The 18,879-nt window shown below is 41.5% G+C and overlaps 1 protein-coding gene across 3 annotated transcripts in view; it reads right to left on the bottom strand.

Annotated features, from left to right (window-relative positions):
- The window catches only part of arhgef25a (Rho guanine nucleotide exchange factor (GEF) 25a), a 48,419-nt gene that overhangs the window by 7,903 nt on the left and 21,637 nt on the right, over nt 1-18,879 (bottom strand). For all 3 annotated transcript variants that reach the window (XM_032521009.1, XM_032521010.1, XM_032521011.1), the window contains 6 exons: nt 5,855-6,162; nt 5,260-5,370; nt 1,795-1,919; nt 917-983; nt 410-513; nt 47-116 (listed from right to left, as the gene is read on the bottom strand). In XM_032521009.1, coding sequence (XP_032376900.1) covers nt 47-116; nt 410-513; nt 917-983; nt 1,795-1,919; nt 5,260-5,370; nt 5,855-6,162 — 785 coding nt within the window. The remainder of the gene's footprint in view (nt 1-46; nt 117-409; nt 514-916; nt 984-1,794; nt 1,920-5,259; nt 5,371-5,854; nt 6,163-18,879) is intronic.

Here is an 18,879-nt window from a genome sequence, read left to right as displayed (position 1 = left end):
TGTGTGTGTGTGTGTGTGTGTGTGTCTACAAATAGTCCATACTCACATGTTTAATGAAGAGCTGAGCCAGCCTCTCTGGCTCTGCTATACACTTCTCCAGCTCTCCCAGGAAGTAGCTACAAAAACAAAACATACATATGAACACATATACACACACAAACACACACACAGACACAGAGACACACACACACACACACACACAACAAACACAAACACACACATACATATAAACACACACACACACAAGCACAAACATCCCTTAACGGAAGGTCAGATTTGTCTTTTGACCTATTGTTCCTTTGTCCTCCACTCAGCCACAAACACAATACTCTGCAAATCCCTGTTTGACTTTTGCTTTGAATTCAACTGGAGCAAATACACCCAGTGTATTTAAAAATCAGGGACTTACTCTTTATGCCAGTCAAATATTTGGTGAATGTTCCCAAAAACAATCTTGTCTTTTCCCTTCATGTCCTCCGGCATACCTTTAGAGTGCATTGTGGCCATGTAGCCCTGCGAAGAAATGACAGAGCTGCTCACGTCTGTTCACACCGAAAAAAAACAACACCTGAACACCAGTGAATATAGCTAGATTGTTATTACACAGCAGTAATCACACACCAGATATTATTGAGTTTTTACTCACACTCAAAACTACTCTCTGAACCAAAATATCTCCAGTTATTTAAGGCACCTGGGAGATGGCTTGCCTTGCAACATAATACTCTTTAAGATAATAATTTACAAAATCTGCTTAAGACTGGAGATGGCAAATGGAGGCAGACCAAACTGTGGAGGAAAGTGGAGGAATTGTGATGATAAGGATTTAGGGCTCTCTCTGACAGACTGGGTGGAAGTTCCCTCTTCTCTGTCAGGGCAGATTGTGTGTTCTTAGCAGGCAGACTGTGAGGTTTACCTCTACTATGAGCCCCAGGTCCACCACATAGTGCTTCTCTGTCTCAATAAGCTCCTGCAGTACATACCTGTAAAGATACAAATGAGGCCAGATTAGTGTTAGAGTTATGCTACCAAATGTATTTTGCACACTGCAAAAATCTTGGTTACTCTTTACAGGTCCTAGTATCGTTATCATTTTCCCAAATAAGGGTGTGATACCACATTGTAATTTTGTAGGAGGTTTCCTAGAAATGTGATTAGTTACAAGGGAAATAGAGACAGTGTTCTACTGCTACACTTTGGATTTAATAAATCAAATGAATTAATGTAACTGTAACCATCTGCACTGCAATTTCCAATTAATTAGTGTAAGTAATATTTTGAGTCTTATTCAGCTGAACGTGCAAACAGGCTAAATATTTGTGAAAGTTGAAACTCACCCAGGAAATAATTTTTCCATTAATCATAAAGTTTCAGGAAAATATCTTAACTCAATGTGCACTGACTAGATTTTTCTAACTGCACCTCCCTTTCTTCATCAGGCAACAGAGTTTGCCCTGTTGTCATAGAGATGGCTCAATTGTCATCAGCTGACCAATGGAACTTCGATGCAGACCATGCAATGTAGTTGAAAGCTCCAGGGAGAGCTCCAATATAGTGAATCTTGAGTTAAGATTATTTTGTCAAATGTAATTTTTATGTACGTTTTTTTCTTTCTGTGTGTAAAATGCAGACAAGCATACATTTCAACAAAGACGAGAATAAGGATTCCAACATTCTTGGATTGAATAGGTCTTTCAGGGAAATTCCTTTGGAAATCAGCAACTGCTTATAAAAAAAATAATAAGTAGCCTAGGGCTGCCATGAGGATTATCATGGGATTGATAAAACACATACATGCTTTTCTCTAAGGCACTCCTCCTCTCCTCCTCAGTGTCAGCCACAGCTGACCATTGGCTGGAGGTGTCGTCCATCAAGACAGAGACGCTGTCATCTGGCAAAAGACTGGTGGACTGAGCATCCTGAGGAGGCAGAAACAGAGAGACAGACAGACAGACATACAGACAGACGGACAGAGAAACTGTTTATCAAAGGTCCAGTGGCAGTAATGGGGATTATGCCACGAATAAAGTAAGCAAAGGGAGATAAAGAGCAGGAGAGAGATGATAATGATGCAGGTTGCCAAGGTGACCAAAAAGAGCAGACAGACACAAGGAACAGAGATTGAATGATAAGAAGATCAGATTCAGATTGTCACTGTTAATGATCCGTGCTGTGCACATCAACCACAGATAGATGGAGAGAAAGAGATTAAAAGATAAAAAGTTAGAGGAACATCAGGCTCCATAGCTGACGATGAGATGACAAATAAAGCTTTTAAGGTTCTTAATGGAGTTTTGGCTTCAGAGCAAAAAGGAATACAATAACGGATTGCCCGCTGACAATAGCATTAATGATTTATGTGTGAATTAAAAAATTATAGTTTTTTGTTTCCCCCCTGAGGATTCAAACCTATATGTTAATACTTCACATGGTTTCTTTTTTCTATTTTTGAGGTTATTACAGACACATCTATGTCAGTGTTTCCTTCTTCTGCCTTATTGGCCCCAAATAGAAATGCATGCATAAACCCAAGGTTACTCTGATCTAATCGATTGTGTTCATGCGTTATATGCATGACCTCCTTTTCCTACTTTTTCCTGGAATTGATATAATTTCCTGTGGGGGTCCTGGTGCAAATCACTGCAGTCATTGTGTACGCCACAACAAAGCCTGTAAAGTCTAAAATCATTACTAATTTAATGGAAACAAGACCCTCGTGTTTGTGTAACCTGTTTCTCTTGCACAATAAGACCACATATCTCCTTTACATGGTCGTACAATGACTCACAGCCATCTCTTTGTACAATTGTTTACTTATAAAGGCTTTGCCATTTATTTTTAGCCATGCTGCTCAGCCATTTATTTTTGGGCTATTCACTCTATCCTGACTGTGTAAACTTAAAGGAGCAGCCATCTGTCTTCACCTAAATCCCTGTGTCCCATTGTTCTATTTAAGCAGAACCTACACATCTTAAACATATACACAAACCTGCTCACACCACAGACATATAGCCAATCCCTCAGACTCCCCCTGGCAGGCGGCTGCCCCATGGAGTATTAAAAATATAGATTGGAAAGATAGACATATAAACAAATGGAAAAGCTATGGAACTTTCTCCTTTTCCTCTCTGTCTAGTTCAATTTGCTCACCTGCCACCTCCATAATAAACTTTGTCTACAAGTTGTGAGCATTCTATTCTGTCACAGGCATCTGAGAGAGAGAGAGAGAGAAAGAATGAAAGAGACAAAGCGTAGCAAGGCAGAGACAGACAGGCTCCATAAAGACCCTCGCTCCCCCAGACAATCTTGCCCTGCTAGGAGTGCTTCAGCCTGGCTGACAGGTCTCCATGGCTCCGGCTCCCTGATCACTTCCAGATGTGCCGTGGCAAAGCCCACAGGAAAAATTCCCCCCTGTCTCCCTCTGTTGCAAATTTTGTTTTGCGACTCAGAAGCCATGAAAAACTGTTTTTGTAAATGCTGAAGTTCAGCTTTTGTGAAGGACTTCATCAATCAATCAAGAACAAGCTTGTAACGTTATTTTTTCTTAAAATCTGAAAAAGTGTTTTAACATTTTAGTTAAATGTCTTAAGTAAGGAAAACCAACAAAATGTCAAAAATATGTACAGGGTTGCATTGCTAATTTAGGGACTTGCTTTTAGAACACATAAAGTGCAGCAAATCAGCAATTCATTGTCAAGGAGAAATCCTGGTCTCACGTGCTGAAAACCGCATTTGTATTGCATTGTTGCGAGTGACGCAAAGCAAAGGATTGGGCTTTGAAGAGATCTCACAACACCAGCACCATTCGTTTCTTTTCGTCATTTCCTTTAATGTTTTACAGAGAAACTGCTTCTAATGTATTTGTTTTTTTAACTGTGGGTCAAGATGACAGACTGCACAATCTGTTCCTCAGGAAACGCTATTTAGTAAATATTGTGATCTGCAGTTCTGGCTTCCTTTTTGACACCATGTCTGGTTTAACTGCTGACATACAATTACAGGAACTTTCAATTGTCCAAAGAAACATTTCATCAAAATCTATTTCCTGCTGTGGTTGTGAGATTAGAGACAACGGTGTGGAGAAAAGAGGAAAAACAACAATGCATACAACACTGGACATGAGGCCATTAAAGGTGGGGTACAGAGACGGAAACCACAGCTCAAAGAAGACTGACCTACATTATTCAATCTCTCTACTTCCACCTCTCTCTCTCTCTCTCTCACTCTTTTTTTTCTCTCTCTATCCAAAGATTGGCAGTAAAAACTCCAAAGCACTGACCTTATCCCCCTGATGTAATCATATTAATGACATTAATGTGTTGTTGAGACCAAAGTTAGAATTTAAGTGATCTGGTGTTGATTCACCAACAGGAGACGCTCCACAAGCTAAGATATCATTATTGTTTTACTGTATATTGATAGGGTGCCGATGTTAGATGCAATATTACTGCTTCTCCAGCAAATCCCAGTTTCTGCCATTTTTCCATCTCACAGCGAAAGAGTCTCTGTAAATACCTGACTTAAGACATTCCTTAGCGACGAGCAAATGACTCTGAGTGTTTGATGGAGAAATGAAAGTGTATGTGCACACACGTTCTTTGTCAGCTCACAGAAGCAGAGTCATCTTTCTTAATCATCTGCTGTTTTTGTGCCATACCCCAGGCAAATCCTTTTGTAACATGTTGAATGTGAGTCATGCATCACACAGGTCACTGTCAAACTTTGCCATCTGGTCTTCTGGCATCAATCTGCTTTGAGAGAGCCTTGTTTTCATTTAGATTTCCTTACATGTGCATGTTCAAATGGTCTTTATGCTGTATCTTTGCATCTGTAGTTGTGTGTGTGGTTGCAGAAAGCAGCGCTCCTGTGTGCATTTGTGTGTTTAGTTTTGCTAGATAGTTGAACTCCGCCAAAAGCAGTAGAGATCATTTCCAGATCTGGCTGCAGGAGCATGGAGACAAACAGTACTTATGTCACCTCAATGGGAGGCTGGGTCCTCACTGATCATATTACTGCTACTGTCTACAGAAAACTTGCAGCTAAAATGAACCATAGGTGCATTAACTCCACATAGTTTTAATCTCATCATAGCCAATCTTTTGTTTTGTTTTTAAACAGAGGGGTACACTCAAGTAGTCTGGCATCCTGTCAAATATCACTACTTGTATTTAAGGCAGAAAGATCAGCTGTGTTTGATATTATTTCTATGTGACATAAAAATAACATGTGGTGACAGATACAGGTTAGATAATGTCGGACCTGGTTGTCTGGCAGTGACGTGCAGCCAACCAGCGAGTCCGTTATATAGCTGGGGGACTGTAGTGTGGCCGGTGACAGGTCCTCAGGGCTTGCCAGGCCATCTTTCCACTCCTGGAACACACAGACCGACAGACACAAGTCCACACTGTCAGAATAACACAATATCTACATGAAGCAAAATGTCCGTAGCACGCACATACATTCGGCCTGAATGGCAAAGGAGAGCACATGAATCACAAAGCATGGTGGCATGAGTTGCTGCGGGATGAGCCAGCAGTGCTGCTGTTATGTAACAGCATCACCACCTGCCATGATTCATTGTGAACTCTACATTAATTAATTATTATTCTTGAGCCACCTTGTGCAAACAAGCCACTGTCAGGATGTTGACTTTAGTTTTCTATTTATACAAGACTTAAGCTTTGCATGTTTACTTCAAAGCCAGTTTATGCAAAGGCTTTGTGATAGTTTGAAAGAATTAATTTTCTAATGAGGTGGTGGTTCGTCTTAAATGTGTAAAAGGGAACTCGAAGCACAAGACCTTGTTAGATTAGTCAGACAGAAAATACCGAGGTGCGTCCTGGTTACAACTCACCTGTTCTCTGTACAAGACGGGTAGAATGGGGAAAGGTTCGTCAGGCCTCGGGGGACTGCTCAGATCCTGGCTGTGGCTGTGGGATGGAAGAGGTGGAGCCTTTCCCTCAAGTTTGCAGACCTGACGCTCCACTTTGGCGGTGGCCCCGACGCTGAGTTTGCGTACTGGGTTTGTGAGCCACTTCTTCAGTGTGCTCACAGACCGTCTAGAGCCCGGGGAGCTGGGGGCCGAGCTGCCTGATGCCGGAGGGGGCAGTGACGCCACAGAGGTGGAGATGCTACCCTCGCTGCCTGCTGCCGAGTATGAGTCTGGAGAGAAGAGGCAGGGAGAGAGAGCTAAAGGTTATTGGTAGAATTATGAGTGCCTGAGGGAGCAACAATGTGGAGGTAGATAACTGATGAATAAGAGGTTAATGGGTCAAAGGGCAGAGCACATCCAACATTTTGTTAAAGGCAATTAAACTATTGATTGAGTATTAAATGAGGGCTGTTGTGCCAGTCAGTGAGAGGTAATGGAGGACTGGAGGCAGAAGATGTCAACATCAGGAAAGAAGAAGTAAAAGGAGAAATAAAACAAAAGGTGGATATATAAATAGCCTTCCTCTTCAAACCCAGCTGTGCCGCCACACCACACTGTTCTGTTTATGTCAAGCAGACCAAGGTTTTGCATCAAATCACACGACCAGCACAAACGCTGATGCAAGGCAGATAGCAGAGGTCAGAATGGTGAATGTGAAAAATACTCCAATCCAGTTGCAAGCTGGCTTCTGCACAGTAATGTCAGGGGGACATGGGAAGTGAGCTGGGGGCGCAAGCTGGGACCGGACATCCACTTTAAGCCTTTGTAGAAGGAAAGATACTTGCTTGGGACTGTTTGTTTTTTCTGTCTTTCCCCCATTCCCATCCTGCTTCATCCACCCAACCTGACCACCCCTTCCTCGGTCCTGAGAAAGCTCTTCCTCTGAGCAAAGTGCCTGGAGTGTTGTATCTGTTGTGTGCAAACGCAAGTCAGTCCGGCCTCCCCATCAATCCATCTTCTTGCCCTCGACTTGACCTCTGACCCTTGATCACCACTCTCTTACAACTGGAGAGACATTCTCTGCTGCTAAGACTCAATGCCATGGCTGATTGTTGTTTGAATACAGCGGCAATTTCACACCAACTGTCAGGTGAACGTGACAAAACTGATAACTTAATGGCCTTTAGTTTCTAAAGGCCATTCATATGAACATCATATGATCATATGAAATTTGTGAATTTGTTATGCACAATGTTCATATGATGACAAAACTGGCCTCATTTCAGTGTTCCCTATGTGAGCCACAGAGGGAGATCTTATCACAGCACTCAGAGACTGCAGGAGCCACACTGACACACAGCACGGCTAACCTCTGAGCAAAACAACTCATGCTTATGACATGACATTTCTGCCAGTCCACACAAATGTAGTTAAAATGCAGTGTTTATGGATCCTAGTTGCTAACAGATTACCTGTAACTTGTCTATGTATTTTCACCACAGCAATTTCCCTGTAATCTTTCTCCGGCTTGTCTCTCTGTACAATTTACAGGCAGGATGCATGTGTGTATGTGTGTGTGTGTGTTTGTGTGTGTATGTGTGTGTGTGTGTGTGTGTGTGTGTGTGTGTGTGTGTGTGTGTGTGTGTGTGTGTGTGTGTGTGTGTGTGTTTGTGTGTGTGTATGTGTGTGTGTGTGTGTGTCTGTATGTGTGTGTGTGTGTGTGTGTGTGATCCCAGGGTGGCCAAATTCCCCATCCTCTCCTCCCATCCCTATCCACATGAAAGGCTGGAGAGTGTAAGGAGAGCTGTGCCTGGCAGGATTGGGGGGTTGGACAGAGGGAAGAGACAAGGAGCAGAAAGGGGAACAAAGAAGGGAGGTGGTTAAAACAGACATCTGCTGAGATCGCTTATATCACAAAAAAATAAAAGGAGGGGATACAGGCTGACACCCTCTCTGTGCCTGGAAGCAATTACCAGACAGTGAGTGGAGACAGAATGACAGTGGCTCTGTCAAATGTACAGATTTACAACGAGCAGAGTGGGCATAATTTACTGGTTTTAGAATGACGATTGTTACATCTGTATCTGTCGCCATGGCAGCCCTGCACATCCCCTACTGATCGTTGTGCATATGCCTTTGTTTCACTGTGGACCCTGTAAATCTTAATCTCTGTATTGTTATGAAACCTTGAGCCACTACAGGGACATCATTAACAGCTAAGAAATCTGTGAAACGCAAAGGGAGATGATGAGCTTCTCCTCAGAGCAACATGCCACCACTCTCCCTACACATTACAAGATAAGAGTAGTTGATATCATCATACACCTACACAGAGGAAGTTAGGGGAAAAAATTCTTCCCACTTTCCCTCCGTCTTGCTACTTGCTGAAGATGCCCAGTGAGATTCATCTCAATAATGGCACTGCAAAGAAAAGATTACTCAGGCTGATTGTGTTAATGCAACTTACCTATTGTTTATGTGCTTGCAATAATTAACAGTTGAAGGCACAGGGAAACATGACTGCATTGAGCTAGCCCGGTAGTGAAGATCACTGTCTGAAAGGCTGAGGGGAGGCCGGGTGGGGAGCTCACCCGAAAAAGTTGCTGTAACATGTAACCTAGAGCCGAGTGCTGCAAAGTTGTTCCAGACTCTTTCTTGATGCTGTTCACTCACAATAGTTAAGTTTGACAGTACTCATCACTTGAAAAGGGCAACTTAAGAGAGTCCAATTTAGGCAGCCTATGCTTCATTTATCCATAATAACGTTTTCTTACACTAAATCAAGCTTTTGACTCAATGTCTGATCGAAGCATTTTAGAACTGCAACTAATGAATATCTTCTTATTTTCTCTATCGACTAATCTGATGATAGTTGTCTCGATTAAATAAAAAAATATTTGGTATAAGGCTAAGGCAAGTCATCAAATGTCTTCTTGGGTCAGAGATTTGTCAAAACCCCGAACCTATTCTTAACTTAACTGTAAGAAAAGGAAAAGCAGACATTGTCAATTTTGAGAAGTGGAACATATCAAGCATTTTTGCTAATAAATTGACTTAAACAAATAAATACCTATCTAAATGGCTGCCAATTCACACCAACTGTCAGCTGAACGTAATAAAGCTGATAACTTAATGGCCTTTAGTTTCTAAATAATCAGATTTACAGTGTAAACCACATGGTGAATGTCTGCAAAACAAAAAATTTTAAATTTAAATTTAAATTAAATTTTTCCGGTATCTGAAACACAGCTTTCCCAGTCATGTGGAAAGGGAAAACCTCAGATGAAATATCCTCATGAAGGTCACAAAGGTTTGATCTGGATATGATTGAATAAAATATTAATTTACTGCAATGTATGTTTGAAAGAGAAAACTAAAGGGCAGGTTTGTAGGTGGATGTGCTGTAGGTGGAAGTGTTAGTCCCGCCTGAAGAAGTTTGGTACAACTTCCCTTTATTGATCAGTTGATAAGTGAGTGCTGCTGAGCCAACAAATCAGGCTAAAAGCGTTGGCTATAATGGAGCAAACTTGTTCACAGATGCTCCACTCTGGAGCTCTCTGTCAATTCTACAGCCTCCTGGGACCATATGGGCAAGTGAAGCATCACTGGACTCCACCAATGCACACATACAGACAGACATGCAGGTGCCCGAACATTTGCACATACACAAAAATGACATATGCACATTTTCTTCAGGGTAGCTGTCCAGATGTGTGGCTGGAGACTGTTCACTTGTGATATTAGTTTTCAGTGTCATCTGTCATAGTAAACAACACACGGCGCATCAGAAGCAGGTGACTTGCTGATCACCACGGTGCCAATCATCCAGCTGAGTAGAGATTTTTAGAGCTGCCAATCAATACCAGCACCTCATAGACAACAGTCAACACACAGGCACCAGACGTCCGCCTGAGTCATCGCTCCCAACACTACACCATGCTTATTTCCTTTATTCTCTATCTCTCATTCATTGCCTTCCCCACTTCAGCTCATGCTCGTCTTGTATATTACATTTCACATACTCAGAGGAAATGGACACTCTTCCCATCAACTAGCAGGACCTGGGCTGCACCCAGGCACTCAGCTGTGCAGACCGATAGACCTGTGAGACAATGAGGCACTTAGAACCTGGAGCATATGACCGGAAACCCTTTAACTGTCTCCTGATGAACTTCTACAAAAACATATACGAGGCAACATTTATGATCTTGTTGTATACTTGTCAGCAGTGATTCTTAATAAAAGACATAACTTTTGAACCTGACTTTTTGCCTCCAATCTTGGCTTTCAATTATTTATTATTATATTTCATCCTGTTAGCCCTAGGCTGTTTAATGTGTAGTAGTTTGTGCTGCTTCTGATTAATAAATCCTGGCACTTGGCTGATATCGCTTTCTCCTGTCCTCCCTCTTTCCTTCCTCTTAATCTTGACTGCATCCCTTTGACAACATGCCCACACTGTATTTTTTACTGCACCACCTCTTTTGCACTCTAACCCGCTCTTCCCCTCTCTGCACTGCGGTGTTTTTTTAGGTTTTGGCTGGGTCCTCCTGTACTGGGATCAGGACACACTGCTCTCTCCTCTGATGCAATGCCCTGCTCTGCCCCAAAGCTGCTGAGGCCAGCAAAAGCTTGACAGTGACACAGGAGCAAATAAAAAATATACTTAGAAAAACTCTCTTCTCTTCTCTAGTGGTGACTTTGACAGTACTACTTAAGCAACTGAACCTTCAACCTTAAAACATCCTCTGAAATTTATCAAGTTGATACATTTTTTCCTCTGAATGTTTGACTGAACAGCACAATAGGGTTAGGCTGATTTAGAAACATGACCACGTATGCAGATGCACAACCGTTGTCATATTTGTGTGTTAGATGTGAGTGTAACTGCGTGCATTAACTTTTGGAGAGACACAGTCAGACAAGTGGGCAGAGATTTCCTGTCCTCCTACTGACCTAGTTCATGTAGACACACATGTACACACTGTTGTGATTCCAGGAGCATAGAAGAAAATAAGCAGTAGTCACAGTCAAGAGACATATAAACAAAACATCAGGGTAGATCTCCTGCATCAACACTCTCAGCCAGACTATGTAGCCAATTTTTCATCAGTGTAAAGCATCAAAGCAGTCGCAGAAAAACGGTCCTGAGTAGATGGCGCTGGCATTAATCCTGTTGTCTATGGAATAATGTGAGGGATTCATACACTTTACCTGATGAGAGCTTATGAAATGGCCCTCAGTGATAGATAGATCTTGACGGTCAAAATCAGGTCAACATGAGTAGAGCGAAAGGTTGTGCATTTACGCCATAGCTGCTGCTTTCATCTCACCTGAGGTTTCAATAAGTGCTGCAGCTACTTTGCGCTGAATCTTACTTTGTTTAAAAAAAAAGGATGCATCGGCAGGAGGAGGCAGTCTCACCGCAAACACTAGTTTTTTCCTCAGCTGCTGCAGCAACAGGCTCCTGGCAGTGTGCACCTGGAACCATGTTTGTGGTTATTGGGCTTGAAAACTCCTGTCATTCCTCCAGAAGCATTCAGAGAGAGACTTGCCAAGTTCCTGGCATCATCTGCCTTTATTTCTCTCAAGCTCTGGGGAACCGTATGCAACATGAAAATATTGAGACACTGTGATCATGATTGTCATATTTCATTTTTGAAACTATCAAAATCAAAGAGGCAGAGAGCGAGATATTTTGACTTCTATTGTCTACTGTGGGTCAAGCTCTGAACTCTAATTTCCAATAATGTGTCTTTCATTAGACTCTGACTGCTTAGTAAATGCGTACAGCTCCACATCCCAAGTTTGTAATACAGGTATTTGGTTTAAAATTATTATTGTAAAAAATCTGGAACTGGGCTTGAGAATAATTATAATTATAATTATAATTATAATTATAATTATTCTCAAGCCCAGTTCCAGATTTTTTCAAAAAAGATGATAAGCTTCCATCGTGTAAAAGCAAATAGATTAAATATCAAAGTACAACATTTAAGTGCTATTAATTCAGTAGTGTTTAAATTCAAATTGAGGTCTTCAGTTGCTTATGATTCAAATCTGTATGGCCGTTTTTTGCTTCTTTACCTTAACCTCCATAACACCACTCCTCTGGAAGTGTGTGTGCCTGATTGAGTGTCTACTTAATGACGTGACAAATCGCAACCTTTAATTCTCCCACACTGTGCTTGGAACAAACAATATTGATCACTATTGAGTCAGAAAAAAATCAGTCCTTGTCAGTATGTCAAAAAATGAGAGCTGCTGCCTCTCAAGTGTTCCCACCACTGACTCACATCAGTGTTTGTGTCTATAACACTATATCTAACAATTGGGTTGAATTTTGTGGTCCTGCATCGCTCTGACAGGGGTTCTAATTCATAATGATGACCGGCTCACTCTACAATATCCCACTAATAACACAGATGATTAGTTTAGCAAAAAATAGTGATTTAAAACTCTTTTTTTATTTAAAAATAGTCCATGATGTGCCTGGTTAAGCAGAAGTAGCAGACCACAGAATGCCGTAATTGACCAATAAGAATCAAGAATTAAACCACTCCGTGAAATAAATGCATTATAACTGCACAGAACAATGTTTTAATAGTAAGAACAGAGTTTTGATGATTAGGAAGAAAGAGGATTTATTAAAAGATTGGTATGAATCTGGATATGTTGCGCTGCCAAAGCATACAGCAATAAGAAAATCACACACAGGTGTTCATTTTTCTGTAACTCTTGCAGTACTCTTTGTCAGAAGCAGAAGATGAGCAAAGACTCGATCTTTACGTTGAGGCTTTCATCAAGTAGCCTGGCACAGAATATTTACTCTGCTCATTGTGATCTGTCCAAGAATTTAGCATACAACATATGTCCTGTCAAGAAGGCTGTATCACAGATGACTGAATGGCAGTAGTGGAGGAAGTTCCGATGCTTTTACTTAGGAAAAAGCAGCAATGCAGCAGTGTAAAACTACTCAATTAAAATACTTACAATTAAAAGCCTTCAAACGTTTACTTACTGTAAGAAAAAGTACAAAAATAGCGTATTAGCATTAAAATATACAAAATGGCCCATTTCAAAATATTCTATTTTATATTATTGGATTATAATTGTAGATGCATTAAAGACAGGGTTGGATATTATTTCCAGTATACACTTTTTATCTATATTGTTTGAAATGGTCTTTGCACCCAGGCACCAATAAATAACTTGTGGGCTCTGAAAAATAAGCAAAAAAGGTCTGTTATCTATAGCTGCTCTTAGCCTGTAAAATTGTCACACCAATTACTGCCTCACGGTTTGCTTGGTAAGAAACAATGAAATGGCTTCTTGCCACGCTGCGCGTACTCTACCCCTCCCAAGTATGAGCCTATGTACATTGTCACCGCTTGCTAACAGTAGGCTAGTTATTATTATTAGGTGTTTGCTTATCGGTGAATGAGACATGAAGCACAATTGAGGCCCTTTCTCCGCTCTGCTCTGAGGCAGCGATACTTGTGCACGTCTATGTGTGGTGTGTCTGTGCTAGCTTTTCAGCATTGCCAACCCTGCTTTTAATGTGCACATCACTTTAATGTTGCAGCTTGCTGTTGTTTCACCTCGGAGCTAAGACTTCATAGCACTTACATGACCTTGTGTCTACATGGCACTGTGTTTTAGTGTGTGTGTGTGTGCGTGTGCGCGTGCGTGTGCGTGTGTGTGGATACTGTTGATCATCACCATGATTATCAGGGCGCACACACACACACACTCTCTCCAAAAGACGGAAAGTAAGAGACTGGCTCACACTTCTGTTTAGGGGTAAACAAGTCTGCCATTAGGTAAGCCTGAGGTGGCTGAAAGCAGAACAAATTAAAACAGATTGTGATTCCATATGGCAGCTGTGGCAGTGCCAGTCAGGAGGCCTGTGAGGAAAGCTGGAGACCGAAGTGTAGAGACTGCTGGGCCGTGGGTGCGTGGGTGCATGAGGGCGTTCAGCCTCTCCTCCTGGCCCCAGGTTGCCCAAGAGCTCTAGTTCTCTCACCTCTGGGCTCTGGGCTCTTGTGTTTTTCACAGAAGCTGTAGGCTATACAACGTCACTTCTCTGTACTGCAAATAGCCAAAACTACCGTATGTACCTAAACGAGCCAGATGTGAATTTATGGTAGGAATTCTTTGAACTTCCTGAACTTAATTTCTGCAAATGTGGCATTACACACAATAATGTCTTTAGCACACATTTAGACATAATCAAGGGCAAACACACATTGTTGGATGGTCTGCTTGGTTTGCTGAGAGCTCCACAGCCTAAGTCCTGTAGGTCCAAATTAGTTTTGCACCACATGTATCTCAAGAAGTGTTGCAAAAGTTGAAGCACGCAGACTCAACACTTTGTGATGCAAGAGAGCACACCTGTGAAGTTGCAATGACAGATTTGAGAGGTTGTAATCACAGAGTTGTGGTTGCGATGGTGGAAAATGGACTTCAGTAAAAAAAAATGAAAATGAGTTGATGTGTTACAAGTTTGCAGCTGTCATTGTATTTACGTAAATGTAAAACTACACGTGTGAATATTTTTTCTTTGACGTCACATTTAGAAAACAGCTGTGTGAATATTTTGCAAATAAAGTGCAAATTTTAACATACAAGTTCAGATTTTTGTCCTGCAAGTTCTCAAATTGTATTTTACAAGTGCTCACATTAAGTCTACAAGCTCTCGCATTTTGCACCATATTTACCTTTGTAGAATAGCATGCACTTGGGCCCATCATAAATATCTTACGCAACTGGACATATTGTTCATGTGGGTTGTGTGTTGAAACCACGAAAAGCTAAGTGTAGGCCTCATGCTGATCTGGCACACTGTGTCTTGATCTGTGGATGTAAAGATGCCCTGGTACATTTATTCTCAGTCAGACTTGATGGGCTTTCCAGACAAATTTTCTCATTCTTTTCCATTTCTCTACACCTCTCCATACTCTTATCGCCATAGCAACAAAACCCAGAAGGGAGAGAGAGTGGGGAACAGCCAGACAAAAGATTAGCCATCAGCAAGACATGAAATGAACCTACACATGTGGGCACATACACACATGCCTGTCTGTGGCAAACACAAAAAGTGGAATAATTAGCAAAAGATTTACATGACAATTTATACAGCAGCTGTGTCCTTACAAGCAGGGTGGAGGGCATTCACTTATCCAGTGGAGGTTGGGTGCAGAGGCCACACTGGAACATCTACCCAGCGGTTCCTCAAGTCTCTTGGGATCACAGGTTCTAAGCTAAGGAAGACTCTTGCAGTAAAGACCTGGCTGGAGAAGGAGAACAAGGGACTATCTGGCTCTGGCTCAGAAGAAAGAGAACAAGGGACTAGCTGGCTCTGGCTCAGAAGAAAGAACAAGGAATGAGGAAAGCAAGGATTCAAGGGCTGGCTGCAGGGGGCAGTAGGAAGACGTCCCTGGTCCACCATGTTGAGATGTTCCCGGAAGGAGCAAAACATCAGTGAAGGGTGATTCCCGGCTGACAACACTGCAGCCGGCACAAAGGCATAGTCAGAGGAGCCTGGATGTAGGTGGACCCACCTACATCCAGTAACACGCCACTAAATGTTTTCATGCTGTATTTGTAAAACAATGATGTGCAACAATGGGTGCCTTTGAAAAGCTAATTCCAAATTCAGGAAAACCATCTGCACCTGTCAGCATTTCAAATCCCGCATTTAGAGTAAAAGCCCTCCACATGGCTAAGAGGGTGTTATGAATACGCAAAATCCATTTGTTATCCATCATAGTTATGGTTGTCTTATTTTTGCTGCTTCATTGGAAAGATTTTTCATTCATTAGATAGTGTACAGTTAAGATGGAACAGAAGACATAAGGAGAGAGAGAGAGACAGACATTTTGTGTCAGCAGTTATTTGTAGTTTTTTTGTTTTAACAACTAGGCCACCAATACTGATTTTAAGCCTAAAGTATTAGCCAAAATAGATTAGCTGCTGGCTATCTTTGAACTAAGAGCTGTGAGTCTGTGATATAAGTCTATACCTGCTGACAACTGACAATCAATAGCATCTACTGACAAAGAAGAGGAAGACAGATCAATCTTGGTTTGCTAACAGAGACAATGGGACCAAAGACTGTAGGGAGCTGTTGGAAATGTTTTCTTTTATCTTTTGCTTTCTTTTTCACTGAATTTCCCAGATAAACCACAAACTACTACTACTACCATTCACACACTATCATACACTGTGGCTGAGGTTGCCGTATAAGGCAGACAAACACACGCAAATGGCACTGCATCGGGAGCGATTCGGTTTTCAGTGTCTTGCCCAAGAACACTTTGACATGGGCCTGCAGGGATCCAACCACCAACCTTCCAATTGGCGGACGAGCATTCTACCACCTGAGCCGTAACCGCCCACAAGACACAGATTTCTGCTGGAATTAACAAAAGCCAAGAAGCTAGGGTCAGCTATGTTTTAGTCTTGATTTACTCAGAATTAATTCTTGATTTAGTAATAATTAGGATAATAAAACAACTTGTACACCTTGTCTCTGGTTACAGAGACCCAACCAAGGGGGTGAATTCAGCTCAAGTCAAAACAACAGTAATTCTCGAAATTCTAGTTACAGTGGAACCAAAGAGTTCTGGGCTGCCTTTAACATACTGGTTGGGCCCTGACATCCACTGTTTTAACTGTAATTTTGATTAGGAACAATGTAACCTCTACCAGACATCCCAGGCAGTTGTTCTCAGGGTCAGTAAGTATAGAATCAGCATACTCAGCTCCTCTGAATTGTAGTCAAAGCTCAAGCTCACTTCTTCAGCACAACTCTGCATTGTTTTCACTTTCCATTGTTTGCTTTTCTTTGTGCACTGTTTTCTGAAAGTTTCTCAGCGAGGCCTCTATCAAGTGTTCCCTGGGGAGAATTGCAGAGGAGAACAGCCAGAATCAGAGTACTTCTTTACTGACAGCCTGGGGGGTCACTGAGGAAATTGCTGTAGTTAACTTATTTACAGCACCGATGGAATTTGACAGAACATAAGAGAGAGTGAGTACAACAAGAGTGATATTTGTTTTAATAGATTAAGAAAAATGTAATTGACACCCCTAAAGACTGCAGACATGAAAATAGCCATATGGTCTAAAAGTGAGGGGGTAGAATCACAGGGGGAAGTGGCTCGTCTCCCCCACTGTGCTGTAGGAGATTTTTTCTAAACAAGGTATGGAATGCACTCCTGTGTTTCATAATTTGTTCCCTCATTCTTCTCCTCAGCACATTTACAAACAGAGCCCAGAGGAAGAGAAAAAAGAGAGGGGGAAAGAGTGGAAATAAGTCGGGGCAAGGCCGTTTAGTAGAGCAAACGAAAGGAGGATGAACTGTGAAAAAAGGAGATGGTGAAATGAAAAGGGAAGAAAACATAATTAATAACCGTCTGACTGGCTGTATGCCGACTAGTCTGAGACAGAGAGAGATAGAAAGAGAGAGAGAGAGCGAGAGAGAGAGAGAGAGAGAGAGAGAGATAAACAAAGGGAAGAGAAGCAGAATGAGAAAGATGAGAATGCCCCAGGAATGATCTTAATGCTTCACTTGGTGTTCACATTCCAAATCAGTAAATCATGCAACATTCGGCCCAAAGAATTTAGACGGCGTAATTTCTTCATCCAGCTGGATGAGTGGGAGCACTGGTTTGCTATACAAGTCTGCCTATCCTTTCTCTCTCGCTGTCTTTTTCTCTGCTGAATGTGCAATTGAGAAAAACATTATGGAGGAGGTCAGTAGCACAGCAGAGACGAGACAGGGGGTTGGGTGGGAGGGCAAGAGGAGATGACGAGGTGGAGGGTGGGTTGGGTTACAAAGTTTAAAAATATCTTAGACTGCTGAACACAAGGCTGGGCCACAGCAGTCCAACAGCATACCTTCAATTTCGGCTATTTTTGTTGCTTTTTCCATAATGTCTGAAGTCTGCCTTATAAGCCGATGACAAAGACGGTTCTCCAGCTGAGACATTAAAAAACACGTCAGTTCTGTCACGACAATTTTCCCCTCACGTTTGCCAACAGGGCTGCTTTCTGTCAAAAGCACACTTAAATTGAGATAAAAATTACACAGACAATTATACTGTATATCTCAGGGAAACTGGGGATCACGTTCCTGCATCTGAACCACACAGCTAAAGTGCCCTTGAGCAAGACACTGACAGGGGCTGTAACACATCATCACTCTGATTAGTCTGAGAAGGAGGGGACAAAAAACTTTTCCTACAATGATCAAGTATTTTATTTTAAATTGACTGGAAATTGTAGCAAATTGGCTGTGTGTTGAAGCTGAACATTGTCAAGTAGCTGTACAAGTACAAATGGTGGACAAAATAATAGGAAGACTTTATTACAGTATTTTCTGCAATTTAATGTAACATAAAACTTGTCATTTCACAGAATTTATCACAAAGTATTTTGATGATCAATCTGCTTTTCTTGTTGCTTTTCTTTGTCTTATGTGAAAGCTAACTCAATAGAGGCAGGTTTTTGAAAGTTGGTAGGAAAAAAACAAGCATTTTGTGAGAGAGAAATTGTGATGAGCATTTTTAACTATTTTCTGAAATTTCAGACTAAACAATTAAAGTAATTATAGTTTTTTTCAATTGCTAAATGACAGTGGACACAATTGGAGTCACATTTGCAAAACTTTAACCACAGTCTGGGCAGCAGCAGTTCATGTTGACCAAACTCTAGTTTGATTTTCATTGCTTGAACACAGTTTTCAAAACTCTACACACTTATCCCATGGCTTTAACCACAGCGTGCACAACACTGGATTTACAGCACTTTGTTCAAATGCTAACACGCTGCTGTCAAAACTGTTAACACACTCAAAACAGAATAGATTTCAGTCAGTCATCAAACACTGCTGATTGCAATTTTGGCAGAAAGCCTAAGCAGGTGTCTTGTTTTAGACGAGTTAGGCAACATATACAGTATTTATATAGAGAAAGCTCAGAAAGCCTTTTTTTGTATACAGACAC

Source organism: Etheostoma spectabile, chromosome 7, assembly GCF_008692095.1.
Source record: "Etheostoma spectabile isolate EspeVRDwgs_2016 chromosome 7, UIUC_Espe_1.0, whole genome shotgun sequence".
NCBI lineage: Eukaryota > Metazoa > Chordata > Actinopteri > Perciformes > Percidae > Etheostoma > Etheostoma spectabile.
The sequence above is the reverse complement of the archived record's forward strand: the minus strand, read 5'-3'. Positions and strand labels throughout refer to the sequence as shown.